This window comes from Macaca mulatta, chromosome 14 (genome assembly GCF_049350105.2).
Source record: "Macaca mulatta isolate MMU2019108-1 chromosome 14, T2T-MMU8v2.0, whole genome shotgun sequence".
NCBI classification, from domain to species: Eukaryota; Metazoa; Chordata; class Mammalia; order Primates; family Cercopithecidae; genus Macaca; species Macaca mulatta.
The window spans coordinates 13266450-13290520 of record NC_133419.1 but is presented as its reverse complement, the minus strand read 5'-3'; the positions used below and the strand labels follow the sequence as shown (position 1 = coordinate 13290520).

The 24071-nt window shown below is 49.1% G+C and overlaps 1 protein-coding gene and 1 long non-coding RNA gene across 20 annotated transcripts in view; one reads left to right on the top strand and one right to left on the bottom strand.

The window, feature by feature from the left end:
- LOC144334199 (uncharacterized) overlaps positions 1–24071 on the bottom strand; it is a 78648-nt gene that overhangs the window by 34121 nt on the left and 20456 nt on the right. For 3 of the 19 annotated variants that reach the window (XR_013403762.1, XR_013403766.1, XR_013403759.1), the window contains exons 1-4: positions 21294–21470; positions 19734–19937; positions 14485–14627; positions 13130–13248 (exon numbers count right to left, since the gene is read on the bottom strand). This is a non-coding gene — a long non-coding RNA (uncharacterized LOC144334199). Of the gene's footprint in view, positions 1–13129; positions 13249–14484; positions 14628–19733; positions 19938–21293; positions 21478–21773; positions 21900–24071 lie in introns of those variants that run through there. The other 16 variants (XR_013403773.1, XR_013403775.1, XR_013403770.1 and 13 more) reach the window with 12 other exon arrangements.
- MS4A15 (membrane spanning 4-domains A15) lies at positions 1837–16009 on the top strand. The gene is given in 8 exon segments (XM_077962772.1): positions 1837–3264; positions 3742–4070; positions 7689–7811; positions 10635–10691; positions 12709–12801; positions 13154–13267; positions 14874–14963; positions 14966–16009. Coding segments are annotated over 7 exon segments (795 nt in total). The 5' UTR covers positions 1837–3264; positions 3742–3773; the 3' UTR covers positions 14987–16009.

The window sequence follows — 24071 nt, the reverse complement described above, 5'->3', positions numbered from 1 at the left end:
CCTTTACTCACATGTTTTCCTGCTGACCTTATCCCCACCATCACCCTGTTCACCCTGTTCTCCTGCCACACTCCCCGTGCCGAGATAGTGAAAATAGTAATCAATAAATACTGAGGGAACTCAGAGACTGGTGCCGGTGCAGGTCCTTGCATGCTGAATGTGCCAGTCCCCTGGGCCCACTGTTCTTTCTCTATACTTTGTGTCTTATTTCTTTTCTCAGTCTCTTGTCTCCACTTGACAAGAAATACCAACAGGAGTGGAGGGACTTCGATCATCACCTTCTTTACATCACATATATTCACTCTTATCCTGGCCTACCTGGTCCGTTATCAGCTAATGCTCGAGCTAATGCTCTGGTACAAACACAGATGTGGTTTGCAAACTCTCTTGCTTTTTTGTGAGTTCAAGCTGATCATGCTGGTTTTTTTCATCAGAATGCATGCAGTCTTAAACTACAGTTTCACTTAACACTTGCTCAAGCTCACATGATTATTAAAACTTATCCTGATTGCCAACGGCATTCTCTGCCCCCTTTTTCCTTAGGGCTTGGTGGCAACCCACGAGGTCTGGTGCCTAATGCTACCTGGCAAACTGATGTTACTCAGTATACACCCTTTGGACATTTTAAACCTCTCCACGTTACTGTGGACACTTATATAGGCCTAACACATGCTACCCCCTAGGCCGGAGAAAAAAACTAAAGGTGCAATGGCTCATTTGTTTGAATCTATTATGACTCTAGGCCTTCCACAAACTCTAAAACTGATCATGGCCCCTGCTATCTTAGTGCTCACTTTGGCTATGCATTACAACTTTGGCAATAACATCAACATACAGTGCAAGACTGGGATTCTCTATAACTCAACTGGTCATCAAACTCTTAAAGTATGTCTTAATAAACAAAAAAAGGGGGACTATGGGGCCCTCTTCTTGAGAACAGGACCTGTCGTTGGAGAATCAACCAACAATGATGATGATGACTCAGAAGGCACCTGACATTACCTGGGGACAGCTAAAGAATATGGATCAACAGGCAACTATCAGGCTTGCCGCCATAGAAGCCTCTGTAACTGCAGGGAATCAGTTTCTTATGTATCTGGCAGTAATTGGGAAAACTTCTGAGAAAGTAAGACAGACGTAGATGTTGGGGTGGCTGGTAATTCTTGTCCTTTGCCAAGTGGGATCAGCCCAAGAGCATGTTTACTGGAGTCATGTTCTAAGTCTCCCTATTTTTAATGTTATTTCGGTGGGATGCTGACCCGCCTTTGTCATCTAATGATACTTCTTGGACAAGAGGTCAATGGATGCCCCTGTCTTACCCTTTAATGGAAAATTTGGGATGGATTAAACTTAATGACTCCTTGATTTTATTGTCTAGTAATCCCCCTCTTTGGTTTTCCACAATAGCACATGATAAGTGTGTTACTCTTATTCTTCAGGAGTATCTTTACTATCAGCCTAAAAGGGATGCTAAGCTTGCAAACTTGACCTTTATTTCTGCTATTACCACTGATTTTACTGAGGTCTCTAATGAAGCTACACAAGTGCCTGATCTTCCTATATGCCATCTGAGTAGGGACTGGTGATATAAGTTTGAGGCCATTCAGTGGCCTCTGTCCAGACAGCCTGCACTGTGTCAAGGGCCTCTGTTTGATAATGGCACCTTACTTGATTGGAGTCCCCATGGTTATCTTATGTCTGCAAATCAGACTATTGGATCTGGGAGTCCCTCCAATAAGTCTATCACCTGATCAGAGGATGGGCTTTCAGGACCAATAGTACAACTAAAAGAAACAAGCTTTAAGCCCTGCTCATACCCACATTTGGAGATTAGGACTTCCTTTTTTTGAACGGGTTTTCTCACATGGTGAGTATATTACTAGTGGTGGCAACTATCCCCTCTCTTTCCATAATAATGTTACTGACACAGTTATGACTTGTACTACGCACCCTTATACACTTTTGTTTGGGCGAGGTATTCCTAACATAGAGCAGAATCCATCCTTTTATAGTACTAAAGTCTCTTCCAGTAGTTGGTATGCTGCATGCCTGTCTCATCGAAATGTTACATCGTTCAATATAACCTATGTCATGATCTTAAAATGGCATGCAGAATTTTGGCTGCCCATAAATTTAACCTGGAGCTGGGAAAGAGATTTGACCCTGTAGCTATTTAGAAAAGCACTGTCTCATACTCAGAAAAAAAACACTTCTGGCCACTTTAATTGCTTTTTTTAGTCTCAGCTATTATTATATTAGCAACTGCTGCTACTGCAGCTATTTTTCTAACAAAATCTATTCACACAGCTTCAGTGGTGAACCACATTTCAGAAACAGGTAAATATTCATAAAACTACTCTGTCTCACCCGGAGGCTCTTAGAGCCACTGTTGAATGGCTGGGAGATCAGCAGCAGGCATTCATTACCCATCAAAATTTATATTGTAACTGGCAATATAATTCTATTTATGTCACACCTCTGCCGTATAATAGCTCCCAATATGCTTGGGAGAGAGTGAAAACACCCACAAGAGGCTTATCACAACCATTCGTCTTCTCAAATCTCCACTCTTAAGTGTAAATTTAAAAAGCAACTTAAAAAATGGCCGCAGCAATTATAAACAAATACCCTTCAACAATTACAAAAAGGCTTTCAATAGTTAAACCCAAACACTTAGTTATCTGGGTTAAACATACGCATTTGGGTAATGGCCGCTATACTTATTCTTTCTTATATTTGTTTGCTAGGTATGTACAAATGGCTCTGTGCTGCCACTCAGCGCATCTGTAACCAAGAAAAAGCAGTAAAAGCTTACCTCTCGTTAAATAACCAACACACTCTAAAAATTAAAGACGGGGGAGATGTTGAGGGTGCACAGCAACATATCCAAGCTTATGTACATGGCATTTGAGGTCGGGGCACGGAAAAATACTGAGGTACTGTGTGTATGTTATTTGTGCATGAGAATGTAACTCCTTGACCCTAAAAACAGGACAAGGATTGAGGTGTGTAATAAGGAACGCTGAAAACAGCCTCCTAAGAAGGCAGTTTGAGTGCTTTTACAAGTCCACAGGTGTCTCATGACCCTCAAAAAGCCATCGAGTGGATGTTTGTGGTTTGACAAGCTCTTTCAGTAAATACTTGGTGGACGGATGCTGGGGTGGACTCTCTCAGACGAGCTGCTTCCCCACCAAGCCCCGCTCAGCTGGAACTGTCTAAGAACTCATTCTTGGCGTTCACTGCAAGCTATAAGCTCTGCATAAAGTTCCATATCTACACATATCTTGGCTATATCAATGGTAATTGCTTGGGTGGCCAAATAGAAACCTTCCCACAGCAGGTGGGAAGTCCCCACACCCAGGGGAATTATTGATACTAGCTCAATAGTCATGAGCTGAGAGGCAGGAAGTGGCGGTGAGTCCTGGTCTAGGGGAAGAAACCAGTGCTCTAGCTAAGCTCTACCTAGCACTAGCTGTGTGTCCTTAGGTAAGTCACTTGCCCTTTCTGGGAAAAGAAGGGCATTTAAATATACACTCCTCCAAGAGGAGCTTTCCACATAATATAGCTCAGAGATTAAGAGAAGGGCCTGTGAAACCAGAGAGACTGGAATTCAAGTCTCAGTCTTACCCCACCTAGAGGCCGTTGACCTCGGACATCCTTCGCTTCCCTGAGTCTCAGCTTCCCCAGCTTTGATAAGAACATTTGGGGCCATCCTCACAGGGCTGCAGTAAGCAAGGGCAGGTGGGCATGCTGCTTATCAACTGAAACGCTTTATGCACATGTGGAACAATCATCATTACCATTGTTATCTCCCCAGCCTCTGTTTTCCAGGCTCTCTGAGCACGATGTCTACAGCTCCCACCAGCAATGGGGTGTTTGTCGTCATCCCGCCAAGCAATGCCAGTGGCCTCCGCCCACCTCCAGCCATTCTGCCCACGTCCATGTGCCAACCTCCAGGGATTATGCAGTTTGAGGAGCCACCGCTGGGGGCACAGACACCAAGGGCCACACAGCCACCTGACTTACAGCCAGAGGAGACATTCCTGACAGGAGAGCCCAAAGTTTTGGGGGTAAGAACAGCCTCTCTGCACAACCTGAGGCAGGTAGTGAGTATCCCAGCACCGGAACATTCATGCATGTTTTGGAGAGGGGAAAAGGCAGTTAGCAAATACTTAGTAGTGACTCCAAGATTCAGCCATGCACCAGGTAGACAAGCACCCTTCCCGCATAAAGCCCGCAGAGAGTAAACCAGTAAAGAAATGACTCAGAAACCTCCAAAGAGAAAAGTACGGTTGAAAAGGATGACTAGGACTAAGGGGAATACTAGCGAGGGTAGACAGAAACTTCTCTCCAGGGAGATGACATTTAAGCCAAAACTGGCTGTTAGATTGAAGCCAGCCAAGGGAATAGCTGGTGGAGGGGCTGGAGAGGGAGGGTTCACCAGGTAGAGAGAACAGCAGGTGCAAATGCCTTGGGAATGAGTGTGGCTGTTAAAGGAAGAAGTGGAAGCTTGACATAGCTGGAACGTAATGAGCAAAGGAAAGGGGGAGATGAGATGGAGCGAACGTGGTAGATGAAAGTCAGCCCTGACAAAGCTGACAGTGCATGAAGGATTTCAATCTCAGATGGCCTTGAGCTATTGGTCTCGATAAAATACTGAAGGCATAAAATATCGGATAGAGATAGAAAGATACATACACACATTTGCACGTGTATATGTATACATGTACTGTTAAAAAGAAAAACTTTAGGCCAGGCGCGGTGGCTCACGCCTGTAATCCCAGCATTTTGGGAGGCTGAGGTGGGCAGATCACAAAGTCAGGAGATCAAGACCATCCTGGCCAACATGGTGAAACCCCGTCTCTACTAGAAATACAAAAGTTAGCCAGGCGTGGAGCCGCGTGCCTGTAATCCCAGCTACAGGCACTGTAGGCACAGGAGGCTGAGGCAGGAGAATTGCTTGAACCCGAGAGGCGGAGGTTGCAGTGAGCTGAGATCGTGCTACAACACTCCAGCCTGGGCGACAGAGTGAGACTCCGTCTCAAAAAAAAAAAAAAAGAAAAAAGAAAAAGAAAAAGAAAAGCTTTAAACAAATTAAATTTAACAGAGTTTATGTGAACTAAGAATAATTCAGCAATCTGGCAGCACTCAAAACCAGAAGAGGTTCAGAGAGTTCCATCCAGCTGTGTGAGCAATAAGCTCTTATAGGGCAAACACAGAAGTGAAGTGGAGAAATCTCCCCATCGGCTACAGCTAGGTGTCTGCCTTATTTGGGCATGATGTCATGAGGCGTTTGCCTTATTTGGGCACGGTCTGATCAGTTGGCTGAAGCTGTTTGTCATTAGCTGAAACCCAGCTATTTGTTACAAAAATATACTCCTAAGTTAGGTTTCAGTGCATCTGGTTGGGTTGCAGTTCGTTATGTAGGAACTCAAATTATGGAGACAGGCTAATGGCCTCCTGCTATTTTAATTATACACACACATATGTAGATTCTTCAGTCTGTTCCTTGGCCTCAGTTTCTCCAGGTGGAAGATGAAAGCATAGATTAAGCAATGGTGATGATAATGAAAGTGAAGATGATAACAGCTCTTGCTTATGAAGCGTCTCTCAGAGGTGCACGTACTGTGCTGGGGACTTTGCATGCATCGTCTCACTAGATTCTCAGCACCACCTTGTAAGAAGGGGATCATTGGTCCTATTGGACAGATTAGGAAACTGAGGTTTCTTAAGACTAAGTCATTTGCCCAAGGCCACATAGCTGATAAATGGCATCCTGCAAACTAAGGATGGCTGACCCTAAAGTTCTGTTTTCAATGCCTCTGCTTTGTGGCATCCAGGACCTCTGGCTCAAACATGCTGGAATTCTACCCTAATAGCTGCACCATGTCCATTGGTGCGGTGGAGGGGCGGTACTGGACTGGGGGCACAGACACCAAGGACCGCACAGCCCCTGACTTGTGGCCCATGGAGACAGTGGACAAAGAGGGGATCAACAATTGCTGAAATTTCTAAACCAAAGCAGACCCTGGGGACCAGTGCTCTCCCCCTCCAAAAAAAAAAATATATATTGATGAGACAAACTGCTGAAAAGCACAAAAAAGTGGAAAATAGAAATAAGAGTTATGGAATGCCACCCACTGAGAATACCACTGCAGACTTAGCTGGCCTGCCGCCTCGTAGCTGGGACGCTTCGGGCAAGTTACTGAACATCTCTGAGCCTCAGTTTCCTCATCTCCAAAATTAGGTTAATAATAACCTACCTCTGGCCGGGCACGGTGGCTCACGCCTGTAATCCCAGCACTTTGGGAGGCCGAAGTGGGTGAATCACCTGAGGTCAGGAGTTCGAGACCAGCCTGGCCAACATGGCGACATCCCGTTTCTACTAAAAATACAAAAATTAGCCAGGAGCAGTGGCAGGCTCTTGTCATCCCCACTACTCAAGAGGCTGGAGAATCACTTGAACCTGGGAGGCAGAGGTTGCGGCGAGCCAAGATCGTGCCATTGCACTCCAGCCTGGGCAACAAGAGCGAAACTCCTCAAAAATAACAATAATAATAGTAATAACCTACCTCTTCTCATTAGGATTAAGTGAGACCACATCTGTAAAACCCCCAGCACAGTGCTTAGCATTGACAGGCATTCAATAAGCAGCAGCGGGTGTTTCCCAAGGCGTAATGGCAGTGACTGTGGTGGGCTACCCGCAGGGGAAAGGTCTACCAGGAAGGGGAGCCACGCTGGCGCCTTGGACGCCATGCCATGCTGTACCCTGTGAGGACACTGAAAAGATGAAAGACAGGTCGCTGAAGAGAAAAAGAAACTGAAGAATCAGGGGCTCATGCCCATGGATATCCAAATTCTTGTCACTCATGTTAGAAAGAAATATGTATTCCACGTGACGCTGAGATGACAATTCTAGTTCTTCCCAGTCAGAACTGCCCATAAAAGGATCATGCTGGTTTGGGTAGTGGTGAGTACTGGTCACTGGAGTCCCCATGGAAGTCCTGGAGCCGGGAGGGGCTCCTGGGCTCCCAGGGCTGGATTCCAATGGTCTTCAACATCTCTTTCCACTCAGTTCCAGAATTCAATAGTCACCCAAAGCATTGCAATCTTTCTGCTATGTGGCAGACCTTACTAGAAGCTCACACTTGGGAAGACCATCCCACCTCTGAGCATAGACTAGTAGGATGCTGGTAAACCAACTCTTAGAGGGAAAAAAAAAAAAAAAAATCCCAGTGGAGATTTCAGCAGGCTGAGAGGCAGGGCTGGGGCGATCAGTGATGGACACCGAAATAGAAAGATGCTGTTAGGAGAAGGTGCTCGCTGCAGGCTGAGGGGGTGCTGGGGAATGAGGATGGGCAAGGTGAGGCATGCGGTGCAGGGAATGTTGGCTCATCGAATGGGGTCCTAAGAAAGCCAGGTATAGCGACACGGAGATGCTTGAGATCCACGGATCAGAGCAGAAAGCAGGAGGCAGGCCGGCTGAGAGCTGGGCTTTGTGGGTCCGGTAGGCTGCGGGGAACTAGCTTTCTCCTTAAAAGTGTCTTTATTGGTTGCTGTAATAATGTCGCCTCTAAAGAACAGAATCTGAGTTTCTTTCCCAGTCGCCAACAAGCTAGAGGAGGGCGGGGCCGGCAGGGGGCGGTGTGGAACAGGGCCCGCAGCACTGAGCCTGGGGTTTCCCGCAGACGGTGCAGATCCTCGTGGGCCTCATCTACCTGGGCTTTGGCAGCGTGCTGCTCATGGTTCGCCGCGGGCACGTGGGCATGTTCTTCATCGAGGGCGGTGTCCCCTTCTGGGGAGGAGCCTGTGTGAGTGCTGGGGCCATGGAGAGGGAGGGTAGGGGGGATGCTGCCCAGGCTCACGTCTCCCCCATGAGCCCACCCCCACCATCCTCCTGGGCACAGCCTCTCCTAGGTGGGGGCCTGGAAGCACTTCCTAGAAGAACTAGTCTAAATCTAACTCCTTCCCCCAAACCCTCACCATAAACCTGAGCCTGACCCCACTCCTGCGGATGAAAAGCTCCCAGCAAACAGCCAGAGAAGCTGCCAAAAAGGACCGGAAAGGCCGGGGCACGGTCGCTCATGCCTGTAATCCCAGCACTTTGGGAGGCCCGCCAGATCACTTGAGGTCAGGAGTTGGAGATCAGCCTGACTAACATGGTGAAACCCCGTCTCTACTAAAAATACAAAAATTAGCCAGGCATGGTGGTGCATGCCTGTAATCCCAGCTACTTGGGAGGCTGAGGCAGGAGAATCACTTTAACCCGGGAGGGGGAGGTTGCAGTGAACTGAGATCTTGCCACTGCACTCCAGCCTGGGCAACAGAGCAAGACTCCATCTCAAAAAGAAAAAAAAAAAAAGGATGGCGGTCATCAGGGCTGGGTCCAAACCACCCGTACTACCCAGATCCTAAGCCTCACCCCACATCTAAACCCCTCCTGCAGAAACCCTCTAGCTCCCTGAGCTGGGTCCCAGCCCTCCATGAGCCCCGCCGTCCCCTGGGAGTCCAACCAGCACTGAAGCCCCTGAGCCCATTCCTTTGACCTCCGTCTGGCCAAACTGGCCACTCACCCCTGCCGGACAACAGGCAGGTGAGTCCTTGTCATTGCCAACATTAAAGGGCACTTGAGTGTTTGCAGTGAACCCTGGTGTTTGCACCCCCATCAACACATCACCAGAGCCTCCAGCCACCCCAAGGAAGCACAGGCCTCAGGGTCAGACCAGCGGGGTCTGAGTCTCAGCTCCACCACACGTTAAGGTGGAGTCCCTCGGGCATGTTGCTGAATCTCAAGATTCAACTTCCTCATCTAAAACTTGGGCTCATAGATCTGGCCCTGCCTAACCCATAGATTTGCAGAGGACATCAAGAGATAATGTGCATGGTGAGTGGATTACTAACCCTAAACTTCTGTACCAAATGGAGACTGTTGAGTGATTCCCTTTTTGGAGAGAAAGCCAGAGATTTGCATAAAGGGGGTCTCCATTGCGTGAGTGTTGGTTCCAGAACCAAAGCACAGCGACTTTCTTCCCCTGCCCAGGCTGCCTCCAGCAAGAGCACAGAATCCACCAGAATGGGGTTCAGGGAGGACAAAGTGGCTGACATATCACAACCAGATCAGGATGGTCACCTGGCCATGCTTGGGGACAAGCTCTGGCCCTTTGAAAAGTCCGTAGTGACCTGAAGGTGGAGGAAAATTTTGCAATCACGAGAGTCCATGGGGAGACATCACAACAGGAAGAAACAAACGGGTCACTTTCCCCTCTGAGCCCCATTCCACCGAACTTTATCACAAATATGCCCAGTAAAGCTTCAAAAATGGGGGAAGGAACAAAAGCAAAAACTTTATTACTATTACTCCTATCATCTCCTCATCTCAGCAAATGGCACCTCCAGCCATCCAACTGCCAAAGCAAATCCTAAGAGTCATCCTAGAGTATTTTCTTTCCCTGCTGCACATCCACCCCAGCGGCAGGTCCCGCTGGCTCGTCCCCCAGAGCGCAGCCTGAGTGTGTCCCCTTCTTCCCACCCCCATGGCCAGCATGTGGGTCTACACCTACTGGAGACCTGTAGTGACTCCCTTCTGGTCCTCTGTCTCCATGTCCCCGCAGGGCCTCCTCCACGCCCCGCTGACCCTGTGGTCTCCCCAGCATGGCAGCCGAGTGCCACCTGCAAATTGCAGACCTGCTAAGTTGCAGGCCCAGAGTGAGGTGGCACTGCTCAGCTCCACCCTCTCAACTCAGCAGATGCAGGGCCAGCCCCACCTCAGTGTGTCAGGCAACTGCCAAGTACATAGGTGCCATGATGCAGGTTCCTGGGCTATCCTTATGGGCAGCCTCGTGCCCGGCTGTTGTCATCCCAGTTCACAGAGACAACCCTGATCCAACCTCGAGTAGCGCCAGTGAGTGCTATGACTTCATCACAGCTCTTAACACCACTGTCTGTACTTTCTTCACTGTTTGCTAAGTGTCAGTCTTCCCCAGTTAGAATGTAAGCTCCATAACTCTGTTATGTTCCTGGCACATAACTGCCACTCAGAAAATGTTTGGGTTCTTTTTGTTTTTTGTTTTGAGACTAGTCTCACTCTGCCCCCAGGCGTGAGTGCAGTGGCGTGATCTCAGCTCACTGCAACCTCTGCCTCCCAGGTTCAAGTGATTCTTGCTCCTCAGCCTCCCGAGTAGCTGGGATTACAGGTGCACGCCACCACACCCAGCTCATTTTTGTATTTCTAGTAGAGACTGGAGTTTCATCATGTTGGCCAGGCTGTTCTCAAACTCCTGACTTGAAGTGATCCTCCCGCCTCGGCCTCCCAAACTGCTGGGATTACAGGCGTGAGCCACCACATTCAACCTCACTCAGTAAATGTTTGATGAGTGAGTGTTTGAAGGAACAATGCCTTCCCCACAAGGCCCTGATGATATGGCGTCAATGAAAACACTCAACTTGTAAGCCACAGCCCCAGTTCCCTGGACAGGGGACACCCCTACCGAGAGACCCCAAGGTGCCTGCCTGGCAGAGAAAGTGGCATCAGGAGGCTGCTCTCTCTCCCTGGCACCTCCTGACAGATCCCAAGCAGGGTGTGCCCTGCCCGGGGTCCTGGATGAGGCCTCACTGGGTCCCGTCTCCCCACACAGTTCATCATCTCCGGATCCCTCTCAGTGGCAGCCGAGAAGAACCACGCCAGCTGCCTGGTGAGTCTGAACAGGGGGACCCAGGGGCGGGGATGAGGCCACGGCTAAATCTCACTCTACCCTGCCCCTCCCATCCACTCACTCCTTCAGCTTATTCCCCAGCACTTCCGGGGAACCCGCTAAAGGCCAAGGGAGGAGCACCACCCAGGCAGACCAGACGCAGACCAGTCATGTACAGGAGAAGAAGACAGGGATACTCTCAATACACAAGCCGGAGTGGAAAGTGAGGTCCACGGATCACATGCTCATGGTCATTCCGAGAAAGGAAAGATGCTAGAAGATCTCCTGTAAGAGTCCTGCTGGGCCTTGGTGCGCAGAGTGGACTTAGAAATGCCACAGGGAAAGCTGGAGAATGCACGGAGGGGCGTGGGCGGGGTCGCCGCTGAAAACACGCATGGCTCCGTCCAGTGAAAGCAAAGGTAGGGGAAGGAAAGTGGAAAGAAATTAGACGGAGAGATTTAATCCCATGATGGGGCTGGATCGTGGAAGGCTTGGTGCCTCCTGCAGGCGCTGGGAGCTGACGGAGGCTTTGAACAGGAGGGCGTGAGCTTTATGTCAGGCTCAGAGAACACAGCAGTGAAGATCACGAACACCGCAGCGAAGGCCGTGGCACTTACCTTTTAGTGCCTGGTAAGACGCCCATAAAGCACACTCACAAAGAAGGCAGTTGCCAAGCACGAAAAGTGCTGAAAGGAAGCAGGCAGGATAATTCTAAGCTCAGCTGGGACAGTCTGGGGTCCCTGAGCAGGGGTCACGGAACAGTTCAGAGGAGGACAACCACGGAAGAGCCCAGCCAGGAAACGCCATGGGCTCTGGACGGGGGACCGGAGTGCGGGACCATCACAGGCAAGGGGTGGGCCGAGAGAGAGAGGCCGAGGAGGTGACTCAAAGCCTAAATGCGAAGTTCAGGATTTATTTTAAGGACAACGAGAGACCACGGAGGCTTCAGCAGGGGATTCCTTGCCCTGTTTCCTTACTTGAGGTATCCCAGGTGCAGGGCAGAGAATGGATTGTGGAGGGGCGGGACTAGAAGGGAGGACTCTCCGGACCAAACTCAGGGTCCCCCAGGCCATGAGCTTCAGGACGACAAGACCTGACTTACTCTCTCCTGGACTCACAGCACTTTGCATAGTGCCTGGCATGCAGTAGGTGCTCAATAAAAGCTTTTGGCTTAATCAATGAATGGATTTCTTGTGAGGCTGTTCTGATCTCAATGACCTCCTGATTGCCATTTAAAAAGAAGAATCAGGAGTCTTTAAACCTGAAGAGGTCCTAGAGTCCCCAGTTCACCCACGAGTGTTTCCCCCTTTAATCCTGGGGCAGTTTAACCAGAAGGCTCCAGCTATGGGTCATGAGACCGTCGGGTTCTGGCTGCATGGGGATGCCTGGGTGACTGCCTGGACCACCCCGGGAGTCACTTCCTGCACGCTCTTCAGACCCTGGAGTCCCAGGCCTCTCAGCCCACCCAGACTTCAGACCTTCAGCTCCTGCCTCTCTTGTCTCCTCTGCCTGGTTCCCCACCAGTGTCTGCAGTGCGTGCCTCACTCCGCCAGCCACTTCCTGGGACCTCATGGAAATGAACTCAGCCTCTCTCCCAACCAGGCCTCAGCGTCCACAGCAAAGGGCCTCACCCAACTCATGCCCCTGAACAGGCCTCAGCTGCAGCTGCTCCTGCAAGGCGCTGGGCCTGGGGGAGAGGGAGCCACAGTACAGGATAGGCCGAAGGCTGCAAACTCCACCCAGAGAGGTTGTAAAGGAGGTGCTGCCCTTCTCCCTAGCAGCTTCCAAGAAGACGAGAGAAGGAAAGAGAGACAAGACCTCCTCCCGAGGTCCCAGGGGAGGAGAATAGAAAAGGAGAGCCGTCAATGAGAACACAGCTGCGTGCAGGGAGGTGCGGCCAGTGCCTCCTTGGCTGTGGGAGGCGGCGTGCTGGGGGCTGGGCAGCTGAGCCAAGGCCCCTGCCTTTTCTCCTTCTCTTTGCCTCTTCCCTCTGCTCCTGTCTCTCTGCTCTCTGCAGGTGAGGAGCAGCCTGGGTGCCAACATCCTCAGCGCTATGGCGGCCTTTGCTGGGACAGCCATTCTGCTCATGGATTTTGGTGTTACTAACTGGGTGCGTTGTCAGATGGTCCCCGGGATAGGAAAACTTGGAAAATGATGCAGCCATGTCCAGGAGGGCAGGGGGGTGAGAATTTGCAGTGCCAGGACATTGGCAAGGCCTGCCAGTCCCTATAGTCCCCACTAATCCATGGATCCTCTCAGCCTTCCCCAAGATGGGCATCAGAAGGAGCAAGGAGGCAGCCTGCAGGGTGAAGGGGAGGGTGCAGGACTGGCAGCAGGGGTACTGGCTCTAGGCACAGCTCTGCCCCCAACTAACTGTGTGACCTTGGGCAAGTGGTTCTCACTTGGGGGACCCCCTTCCTCTAGAACTCTGGACTCACCTTTTTGTGGGTTTTGGTCCCCAGGATGTGGACAGGGGTTATCTGGCCGTGCTTGCTATCTTCACCATCCTGGAGTTCTTCATCGCAGTCATTGCCACTCACTTCGGGTGCCAAGCCACCTGCGCCCAGGTCAACGCGGTGAGTACCCCCACCCCCACGTCCACTAAACCTGAGCCTCTGTGGAACACAGTTGGCTGGGAGCGCACTCTGCCTCCAGCCCCCTCCCTCTGCACTCTGGGAAGCAATATGAAGAGACAGCGCTAGCAGGGGTGTCCTATCCATGTCAGGCGGCCCAAAGAAGTATTTGGGCTGGGCACGGTGATGCATGCCCGTAACCCCAGCACTTTGAAAAATGAGATGTGAGGATCCCTTGAGCCCTGGAGTTTGAGACAAGCCTGGGCAACATAAAAAGATCCTATTGCTACAAAAAATATATTTTTTTTTTTTTAATTAGCCAGATGTGGTGGTATGCACCTGTACTCCTAGCTAGTTGGGAGGCTGAGACAGAAGGATCACTTGAGCCCAGGAGGTTGAGGCTGCAGTGAGCTATGATCACACCACTGCCCTTCAGCCTGGGTGAGAGAGCGAGGCTGTCTCTAAAACCAAAACAAAACTAAAGACGTCTTCACTGGTCAGTGAAGACAAGACTGTTCTCCCAGTGGAACTGGGTGGCACCAGCACCCACAGGGCCACTGCTCTGTGCAGCCCTGCAGGGAGCCTTGCAGAACGGAAATCCTGGGCTGGTGGCATGGGGGCCGTGCTGCACCCAGAGGAGTGGGACTTTTTGGGGTTCCCAGGCCACATGGGAGACAGGGGTATCAGGGAGGGCAGCATGATGGAGATGGAAATTAAGCTTTGATTTCCAAAAAGAACGGAGAGCAGTGATGACAGAAAGGGGCTGGAGTGAGTGTTCAAGGCAGGGAAACCAGATGGATCAAAGGCTGCCTTGGGCAGGCGAATGCAGGCCACAGGGTGGGGTGCTCTTTGCAGGTGCACGATAGGGTGCACTGAGGGTGAGGGGATCGAAGGTCTGAGCAGGGGAGTGAGCTGGTTCAGGGGAATCAATCAAGAGGCTTTGTCCAGTGCCGGGAGGTGGAGAGGGTGGACAAGCAGGGGCTGGAGGCCAGGAAGCTGCAAGGAGGCTGGTGCCTTGGTGCAGGCAAGAGAGAGCGAAGTCCTGAACCAGGCCAGGGCAGTAGGGAGAGAAAGAACGGCAGAGCCGGGCGCGGTGGCTCACGTCTGTAATCCCAGCACTTTGGGAGGCTGAGGTGAGTGGATCATCTGAGGTCAGGGGTTCAAGACCAGCCTGGCCAACATGGTGAAACCCCGTCTCTACTAAAAATACAAAAAATTACCTGGGCGTGGTGGTGGGCACCTGTAATCCCAGCTACTCGGGAGGCCGAGGCAGGAGAATAGCTTTAACCCAGGAGGCGGAGGTTGCGGTGAGCCGCTATCGCGCCATTACACTCCAGCCTGGGCAACAAGAGGGAAACTCCATCTCAAAAGAAAGAAAAAAAAGAACAGCAGAACGTTAGCGCCTGGAGAAATGGGACTTTTGTCTGTTTTGTTCACTGCTGTACTCCCAATGCCTGGATCATAGTTGGCCCCAGTAAATGTTGTTGGAAATATTTGCGGAATTCAGTACCAGGGCGCTGTTCTCAGATTACCCACAAGGGGGCACTATTGCGACACTATCCTGAAGCTCCAGCGTCCTCCGGGACGCTCAGTGCTGTTTTCTTTGCAGCCTGTGATCTTCCTGCCAAACGCCTTCAGCGCAGACTTCAACATCCCCAGCCCGGCAGCCTCTCCACCCCCTGCCTATGACAATGTGGCATATATGCCCAAGGAGTCGTCTGAGTAGCAGATGTGGCACCTGTGGGTGGAGTCCAGCCTTTTCCCTCTGGGCCCAGCCTCTCCCCACCCCCACGTTGTTCATCAGGGGCCAGCCCCATCCCAGCTGCCCTCCCTCACCACGTCCACACACACTCCAGCATCTGAGTGAAGCATGCCTAGGGACGTCTCTCCCACACTTTCCCCAGTGGTTTCTTTCTAAAAGACACCAAGCTGACGTCAGGGGTGTGCGTCCTTCAGCTCCCCGAGCCCCATCACCCTTCCAGGGACACCCGCCTTGTGCATCTAAGCATTTCTCTGCTCACTGGGGAAATCCTGGCCTCATTGGAGACTCAGGTTCGAGGCCTGCCCCCGACCCTCAGGCCTCGGGGAGGTCATTAAATTCAGAGAGCCGGGAAACCTCCAGAATGGAAGAGTGTGACTCTGGCATTCCACAGAGGTGCAGATACCAGACCAAGGCCTCACAGCAGGGCAGTGGCCTGACCGCAGCTCTCCCGGCCCCAAAATCAGCTCTGTCCTTTGTCATCCGTTGCCACATCCGTGGACCTCAGATTTCCCATTTGGAAACTAGAATGCTGAACCAGATAAGGTTCACCAGGCCCTTCCAGCTCCCCAGGCTCCCTGAGGTCCTGGGTCTAGGCCAGGCATTGTCCCCCCGGTTCCTGGAAACCCTCATCTTCCTTGTCTGTAATATGAAGTCAGCATTGGCCCCGCCCCCACCACCATCTCCCAAGGTAGGGGAGGTTGCAGGGGAGAGCTGGCGCCAGCCCACTCCTGAGGCGCCATGACAGTCAGCATCGACAGGGGCATAGCAGTGGCAGTTCGGGACCTCCCTGTGCCTCTCAGCACTCCCTTCCCCACCCCCACAGCCCAAGGACAAAGCTACCACAGAAGGTTACCACGGGACCTGGGCTTCGTCTCCAGGGGACAAGGAGACACGTCAGCCTGGTGTTCACCAGCCCTGGTAGATGAGATGGCTTGTCTCATCCACACCACAGAAGGAAATAAACCATGTGGCTTAAATTTTGAGCTGGTCTTGTTGCAATGACTTTTTCTTTTTAACCTCAGGGGCTTCCAAGGGTCATCCACGTTTATCAGAGGAACTGGGTAACTGTCCCACTGTCACAAAAGGGCACCTCTGGGTGCCTCGCTCTGTGTAGTATAATCCTTACACTTACTCTGTCCCCATCTTAGTTCAGACAAACATGCATCCATATCCCTACTCCACAACTAAGGACACTGAAGCTTAAAGATGTTAATTTATATGCCCAAGGCCACCGAGCTAGTTAGGAGCAAAACTGGGATCCAAACCTAGTTCCATGTGACATCACAGTCCGTGTTCTCACCACTTGGTCTCCCCTTAGTACAAACCTAAGTGCTTCCCACCAGCCCCTTTTCCTCCTTCCATTTCTTCATCCCAAAAACTAAGGCAGGGCTGCATTCCTCAACACACTCACTTCTTCACCCAACAAACTCCCACTCCTCATTTAAGACCCTATTTAAATGTTGCCCCTTCTGTGAAGTCTTCCCAAAGGAAGGGTGATCCACGAGGTGGCTCAGTGCTATGACCACACACTGGAGCGAGGGTGGGGCAAGGGAGGTGCCATTCAAGGGGGCATTCACTCAGGATCATGCCAGTGCAGAGTGGGGATAAGGGGTACAACAAGCTTTGGCTTTTACAATCAAGAAGGGAGAATCGAGGATTTAGAGCTTTGATTTGAAGATCATTAAGTACAGAGTTGGAGGAAATGTACTTGAAGATTTAGGACCAGTTTTCTTGCCATATAAAGGAGACTAGAGACATGTCAGAACCGAGGGGAGGAGTTGTGGGAGAGAGAGGCAGAAAAAGAGAGAAGTTAGCCCCAAGCTGGGGTTGCTGCCCTCTCTCCTCTGCTGATCAAATCCCTCAGGAAGTGTGTAGGCCAAAAACCACAGGTCCATTAAGAGGAATTAAAGACTACAAGGTCCCTAGAGATGTCCCATGTCCAGACAGCATGGAGCCGCACATAAAGATGGCCGGGGACTGTGCCTGGTGACACAATAGTCCTGCATTCCCACGTAGTATATGAGTCCAAGCATGAGAAAGCTCCATGTGTTTCCTGAGCTGGCCAGTGGCCAGATGTGCAATGTGGATTATGTGAAACTATAGTTTTATAACAAATATGAGCAGCAGATAAGAGCGGGGACAGTGGCCACCACTGAGAGACCAGCAAGGACAAACTACACCTCAGCAGAGGCCAGCAAGGACAGATGAGGACTGAGGGCTTATGGACTGGAAGTCATTGGAAGTGACTGAGTTATCCTGAATTGGCAAAATTAAGTTTTCTACCACTACTGGGAGTAAATGGGAGGTAGAGATATAATTTCTGTGAAAAAGAACGCGGAGAACTACAAAACGTTACTAAGAGAAATTAGCAAAGATCTAAGTCAATGAAACTATATCCCATGTTCATGAACTGAGATGCTCAAGTTTGTTAAAATGGCATTGATCTCCAAAATTTATCTATAAATTCAATATGATTCTTCAAAATTTTAGCAGTTTCTTTTGGGGAAACTGATAATTTAATTCTAAAATTCATATGGAAATTCAGAGGATCTTAAAAAACACAAGAAACCTTAAAGACAAAGTTGAAGGATTTAAACAATCTGATTTCAAGATTTACTACATAAGAATAATTAGGCAGCATAGTTTTAGCACAAAAATAGACAAAAGACCAATGGAATAAAATAGAGAGCTCAGAAACAGACCCTCACATATAGTCCTTTTATCTATGACAAAGGCACTCATAATTAAGTGGATAAATGACATTCTTTTTCATCAATGGTGCTGAAGCAATTAGAAATTGGCATAGAAAAAAATGGACTTTAATTCCTACCTCACATAAAAATTAATTCAGGCTGAGTCACAGACCTAAATTTTATAACAAAGCAAGCTTCTAAGAGAAAACATAGGAAAATATTATTTGGGGATAAGCAAAGATTTACTAAACCAGAAATGCAAAAAACACTAACCATAAAAGACATAAAAACCATAAAAGAAATTGGAGTTTATTAAAAATTAAGAGTCTGTTTATCAAAAATCACACTATAAGTATGAAAATGCAAAACATATACTGGGAGAAAATTTTGAAATACATCATATCTGACATAGGTCTCACGTGCAGAACATATAAATAACTCCTAAAAATAATAAGTAGACCAGGCGCAGTGGCTCATGCCTGTAATCCCAGCACTTTGGGAGGCCAAGATGGCTGGATCACCTGAGGTCAGGAGTTCAAGACCAGCCTAGCCAACATGGTGAAACCTTGTCTCTATTAAAACTACAAAAATTAACTGAGTGTGGTGGCGTGCACCTGTAATCCCAGCTACTTGGGAGGCTGAGGCAGAAGAAACACTTGAACCTGGGGGGACAGAGGCTGTAGGGAGTTGAGATTGTGCAACTGTGCTCCAGCCTGGGCAACAGAGTGAGCCTCTGTCTCAAAAAAAATAAATAAATAAAATTAAATAAATAAATACATAAAAGATGGAGAGCTAAATTTAAAATGGGCAAAGAACTTGAGCAGACATTTCACAAAACAGGATATAGAAATGGCCAATAAATGGCCGGGCGTGGTGGCTCACGCCTGTAATCCCAGCACTTTGGGAGGCCGAGATGGGCAGATCACAAGGTCAGGAGATCGAGACCATCCTGGCTAACACAGTGAAACGCCGTCTCCACTAAAAATACAAGAAATTAGCCAGGCGTGGTGGCAGGCACCTGTAGTCCCAGCTACTCGGGAGGCTGAGGCAGGAGAATGGCGTGAACCCGGGAGGCGGAGCTTGCAGTGAGCCGAGATCGAGCCACTGCACTCCAGCCTGGGTGACAGAGCGAGACAACATCTCAAAAATAAATAAATTAAATTAAATAAGAAATGGCCAATAAATGTGCTCAACATCATTAGCCCTTAGAGAAATACAAATTAAAACTACAATGAGATATCACAACACACCAGAATGGCTAAAATTTAGAAGACTGACTATAGAAGTGTTGATTAGCTTAGGAAGCTAATCTTCTTATACATTGCTGGTGGGAGTAAAAATTGATACAACCACTTTGGGAAAAAATGTTTGGCAATATCTACTAAAGCCAAACATACACATTCAGTATAACCCAACAATTTTATTCCTGGATATAGACCCAACAGAAATGAGACAGTTTTCATTATAAGACATGTACAGGAGATTTTGATGATAGCTTTATTCATCACAGGCAAAAACTTGAAACAGCTCAAATGTCCATCAACCATAGAGGTAAATAAACTGTTCTATATTCATTAAAAAGAAATAAATAAAAAGAACAAACTACCGATACATCTAACACATGGATAAATGTTGATGTGAAAGAAGACAGATATAAAAGGGCACATCCTGCATTATTCCACTGATAGGAATTTCAAGAATGGTTTAGATAAACTAATGGTAGTAGAAGTCAGCACAGTTGTTGACCCTTGGGAGCAGCAGGGGAGGGGAGTGTGAGGTCATCTCCTGGGGCAGTGCAGATCTCCATATCTTGATCTGAGTTATGGCTGCATGAATGTATACATAGATAAAAATTAACCAAATTGGACACACCTATGCACTTTACTGTATGTTATTGCCTCCATTTTTTTTAAGTGGAAAAAAATAAATTGAAAAGTTACTATATTAGCTATCTATTTCTGCACAATAAATGACCACACACTTAATGACTTAAAACCACACACATATATATTACCTCACAGTGTCTGTGGTCAGATCCAGGTGCATCTTGGTCAGGTCCTCTGGTTAGGGCTTCACAAAGTTGCACTCAAGATGGTGGCTGGGGCCGGGCGCGGTGGCTCAAGCCTGTAATCCCAGCACTTTGGGAGGCCGAGATGGGCGGATCACGAGGTCAGGAGATCGAGACCATCCTGGCTAACACGTTGAAACCCGGTCTCTACTAAAAAAAATACAAAAAACTAGCCAGGCGACGTGGCGGGCGCCTGTAGTCCCAGCTACTCGGGAGGCTGAGGCAGGAGAATGGCGTAAACCCAGGAGGCGGAGCTTGCAGTGAGCTGAGATCCGGCCACTGCACTCCAGCCTGGGCGACAGAGCTGACTCCGTCTCAGAAAAAAAAAAAAAAAAAAAAAAAAAAAAAAGATGGTGGCTGGGCTGCACTCTTATCTGGAGACTCAACTGGTGAAGAATCCACTTCCAAGCTCACTCAGGTTGATGGCAGAATTCATTTCCTTGAAACTCTGGGACTGAGGGCCATAACTTCTTTCTGAACGTCATTACCCTCAGCCCCTAGAGGCTGTGCTAAGCTCCTTGCCAAGGGAGCCTCATAACATGGACGTTTACTTCTTTGAAATCAGCTGGGACAATCCCTATAGCAAGTTGGCTAGCAGGATGAAGACTTATATAACAACATAATTATGGAAATACCATCCCATCACCTTTGCAATAGGCTACTGGTTAGAAGCAAATCACAAGTGCTACCCACACTCAAAGGGAAGGGTTACTGGGACTGCCTTAGAATTTGTCTGCCTTAGTTACAGTTCTGCTTATTTAAATTTGTAATTTTGAAAATGCAAATTCAATGTATTTAATTCTCTCCCAGATTAAAAAGCCCTATCTATACCCCCTAAAACCCTTCAGCTGCAGGTTAATTCTTCTCCTCTCCTTTATTTTCCTCACTGCCATTCAACCCATTGAAATCACTCTCTCTAAGGTTATTGCATTGACCTCGTCACCAAAATCAATGGACTTTTAAAAATCCTTGTTTTAATAATAGCTCTCTCCATTTCTTAAATATTGCCTACCCATAGACTTTCCTCCACGTACACTACATACTATCTACACGATCTCATCCACCACTTCGGGTTCATTTAATCTTTTATTCAGCAAGTGTTGATTGTGTGTGTGCTGTGTAAGCTCTGGAGACAGCAGACATTAACCAAGAGCCCCGTTTTCACAGAGCTCACATTTGCCATCTACCACCATCCTGACAGTTTTCAAATCACTATCTTCCACCCAGATCTCTTTTACTGAGACAGCCTCAGCATCTACTTCCTTGTCTCACCAAAAAGGAATTTACATCTTCTCTTCCAACTCAAGCCATTTCCCCTCCTGTGTTCCTGAGGTCAATTGATGCCCATATAGACTTTGGGCCACCCAAGACTGAACCCAAGCATCATTCTTGGTTTCCACCCTCTCTAAGTCACACAGAATCATCCTCCACTTATTCTCCTTGCTCTGGTTTCTCAACTGAGTCCGCTGTCCTCATCCTCCTCCTTTGAACCACGCCACCCCTCACCTGCATCCGGCATCAGCCTCCTGCCACGTCCCCAGCTCTGAGCCTGCCCCATGCATCTCTTGACTAGATGACAGCCAGAGGGATTTTTCTAAAGTACAAAGTCATCATGTTACTGTTCTGCCTAAACTTATTCAGGTTCTCCTTTGCCCTTGGGCTAAAGTCCAAATGCTTTAGCAACGCTTACAAAGCCCTGGAGATGAGCAGCTCACCTCTCCCGCCCCATCCCTCCTCACCCTCCTCTTACACTTGATCCAGAGACATCTGGAGCCTCTGTGAGCTCCATCTGCCTGGAAGGCTGCTCTCTGCCTGCTTCCCACCCTCCTATTTGTCCTGTTTAGCTCCCAACCCCACTTCAGACCTTCATTTAGATACCACTTCCTCCAAGAAGCCTTATCTGGTCTCATCTCCCCAACCCCTTCTAGATTAGGGGACCTCCTCCAGGCTCTCACCACACGCACATCTCAGTATCACATCACTCACCCATCCACAGCACAGTTACGTGTCTCCCTGTTCATCTTATTCAATGGACTTCATATTCATTCCCTAGTGCTGTTGTAACAAATTACCATGAACTTAGTGGCTTAACATAACACTGACTTATGATTAGACAGTTCTGAGGTCAGAGGTCCTAAAATCCAGGTGTCAGCAGGGCTGAGTTCCTTCTGGAGGCTCCAGGGAGATCCCATTTCCTTGCCTTTTCCAGCTTCTAGAGGCCACCTGCCTTGCTTGGCTTGGGACCTTGGCCTCCACCTGCCAAGCTCTCCCACTAACTCTGACCCTCTTGCTTCCCACTTGGGAACACATTGGGCGCGCTGAGTAATCTCTCCCTACCAACAACTTTGACTTAATCACATCTGCAAAGCCCTTTTCACTGCATAAGGTAACATATTCACAGATTCTAGGGATGTGGACATTGTTGAGGTGCCATTGTTCTGACTACCACAAATCCGAGCTCCTCAAGGCCAGGGGCAGCCTTTTGCCCACTCCTGAATCCCCAGCATGTCGCACGGTACCTGGCCCAAGTAAGTGCTCATTAGCTGTTCTATCAATTAATGGGTCAGTTAATGAACAAGGGTATCGGGGCTGTCTTCTTAAACTCAGCAAAAAAGCACTGGTCCTGGGAAAACACTCACCCCATGTCTGAGAAGCTAAAGTCGTGGGTGATGAATGGGTGCAAGGCAACCAATGACAGTGATTATTGGCCTCACGTGTCTCAGCATTACAGTGGGCAGGTGAGTGCCTTCAGAAGAAACGGGTCTTTCTCAAAGCTACCAGCTCCTGCTCAGCCTGGCCCCTCACCCTCAGGAGAAGTCTGCATAGTCCAGCAGCAATGAGAGGGGCGAGTGGCCTCTCGCCTGATTGTGTGTGTGACATCGAAGTCTATACCACATGGAACATGCATGACAGCTGAGCACGAGCGACCCTGAAAGCACACAGCAACTAAAATAATTAGGCAAGGCCACTGACACATGTGAGGCACTGCTTTTAAGCATTTAACATATTCTAACTCATTTACCCTCCAGTAAGTTTATGAGTATTATTATGCCCATTTCACAGAGGGGAAAAACTGAGCTCCACGGAGGTCAAATAACTTGCCCAAGGTCACACAACTATTAAGTGGCAGAATCAAGATTGGAACTCAGGCATCCCAGATGCAGAGTCAGCTCTGAAGTGCTATGCTGTGCTCAGCAAGTCCAAGTCAGTAAGTCCCAGCATCAGGGATGATCTGCACAGCCACTTGGCTCTGCCTCGCGCTTTCCTGTCCACCCTCAGCATAGCAATGTGGAGAGAGAAACCAGATGGAAAAGGAAGAGTCCAAGGATCTGGGGGGTCACTGAATCTGGGGGTTGCTGGATCTGTGGGTCACTGGATGTGGGAGTTGTGGGATCTAGGAGTTGCTGGATCTGAGGATCGCTGGATCTGGGGGTCACTGGATCTGGGAGTCGCTGGATCTTGGGGTCACGGGATCTGGGGGTCACTGGATCTGGGAGTAACTGGATCTGGGGGTTGAGGGATCTAGGGTCACGAGATCTGGGGGTCTCTGGATCTGGGGCTCACTGGAGCCCACTCCACACCTCCTCCACCAGAACAGCCTCACGGAAGACCTGCACGCTTCCCAGAGCAGCACTGTGCTCATGGAAAGATCAGGGCACAAGATGTGGCAACTGGTTCTGCCCGATGCGATTTGTGGGCCATGCCTGGATCCTAGATCCTGATTTGAACAAATCAAAAGCAACAAGACATTTGTGAGATGATCAGAAATTGGAGCTCTGACTAGTGATTTGATACTCAGTAAGTATAAAAACTAGATAAGAACAGGTTTTTCTGACTCCTACGGTTAAACTTGTGCCCCACAACAGAGGTCCCCAACCCCCAGGCCATGGATCTATACCAGTCTGTGGCCTGTTAGGAACTGGGCCTGACAGCAGAAGGTGAGGGGCAGCAGGCGAGCATTACCTGCCGCCTGAGCTCCGCCTCCTGTCAGATCAGCCGCAGCAATAGATTCTCATAGCGGAGCGGACCCTATTGTGAATTGCACATGTGAGGGATCTAGGCGGTGCACTTATGAGAATCGAATGCCTGAGATCTGAGGTGAACTAATTTCATCCCAAAACCATCCCCCACCCCCATCCCGGCCCATGGACAAATTGTCTTGCACGAAACGGGTCCTTGGTGCCAGAAAGGTTGGGGGTCACTGCTCTACAAAAGTAGTTTCTTTTTTTCCTTTTTGAGACAGGGTCACACAGCATCACCCAGACTGAGGCGCAGTGGTGTGAC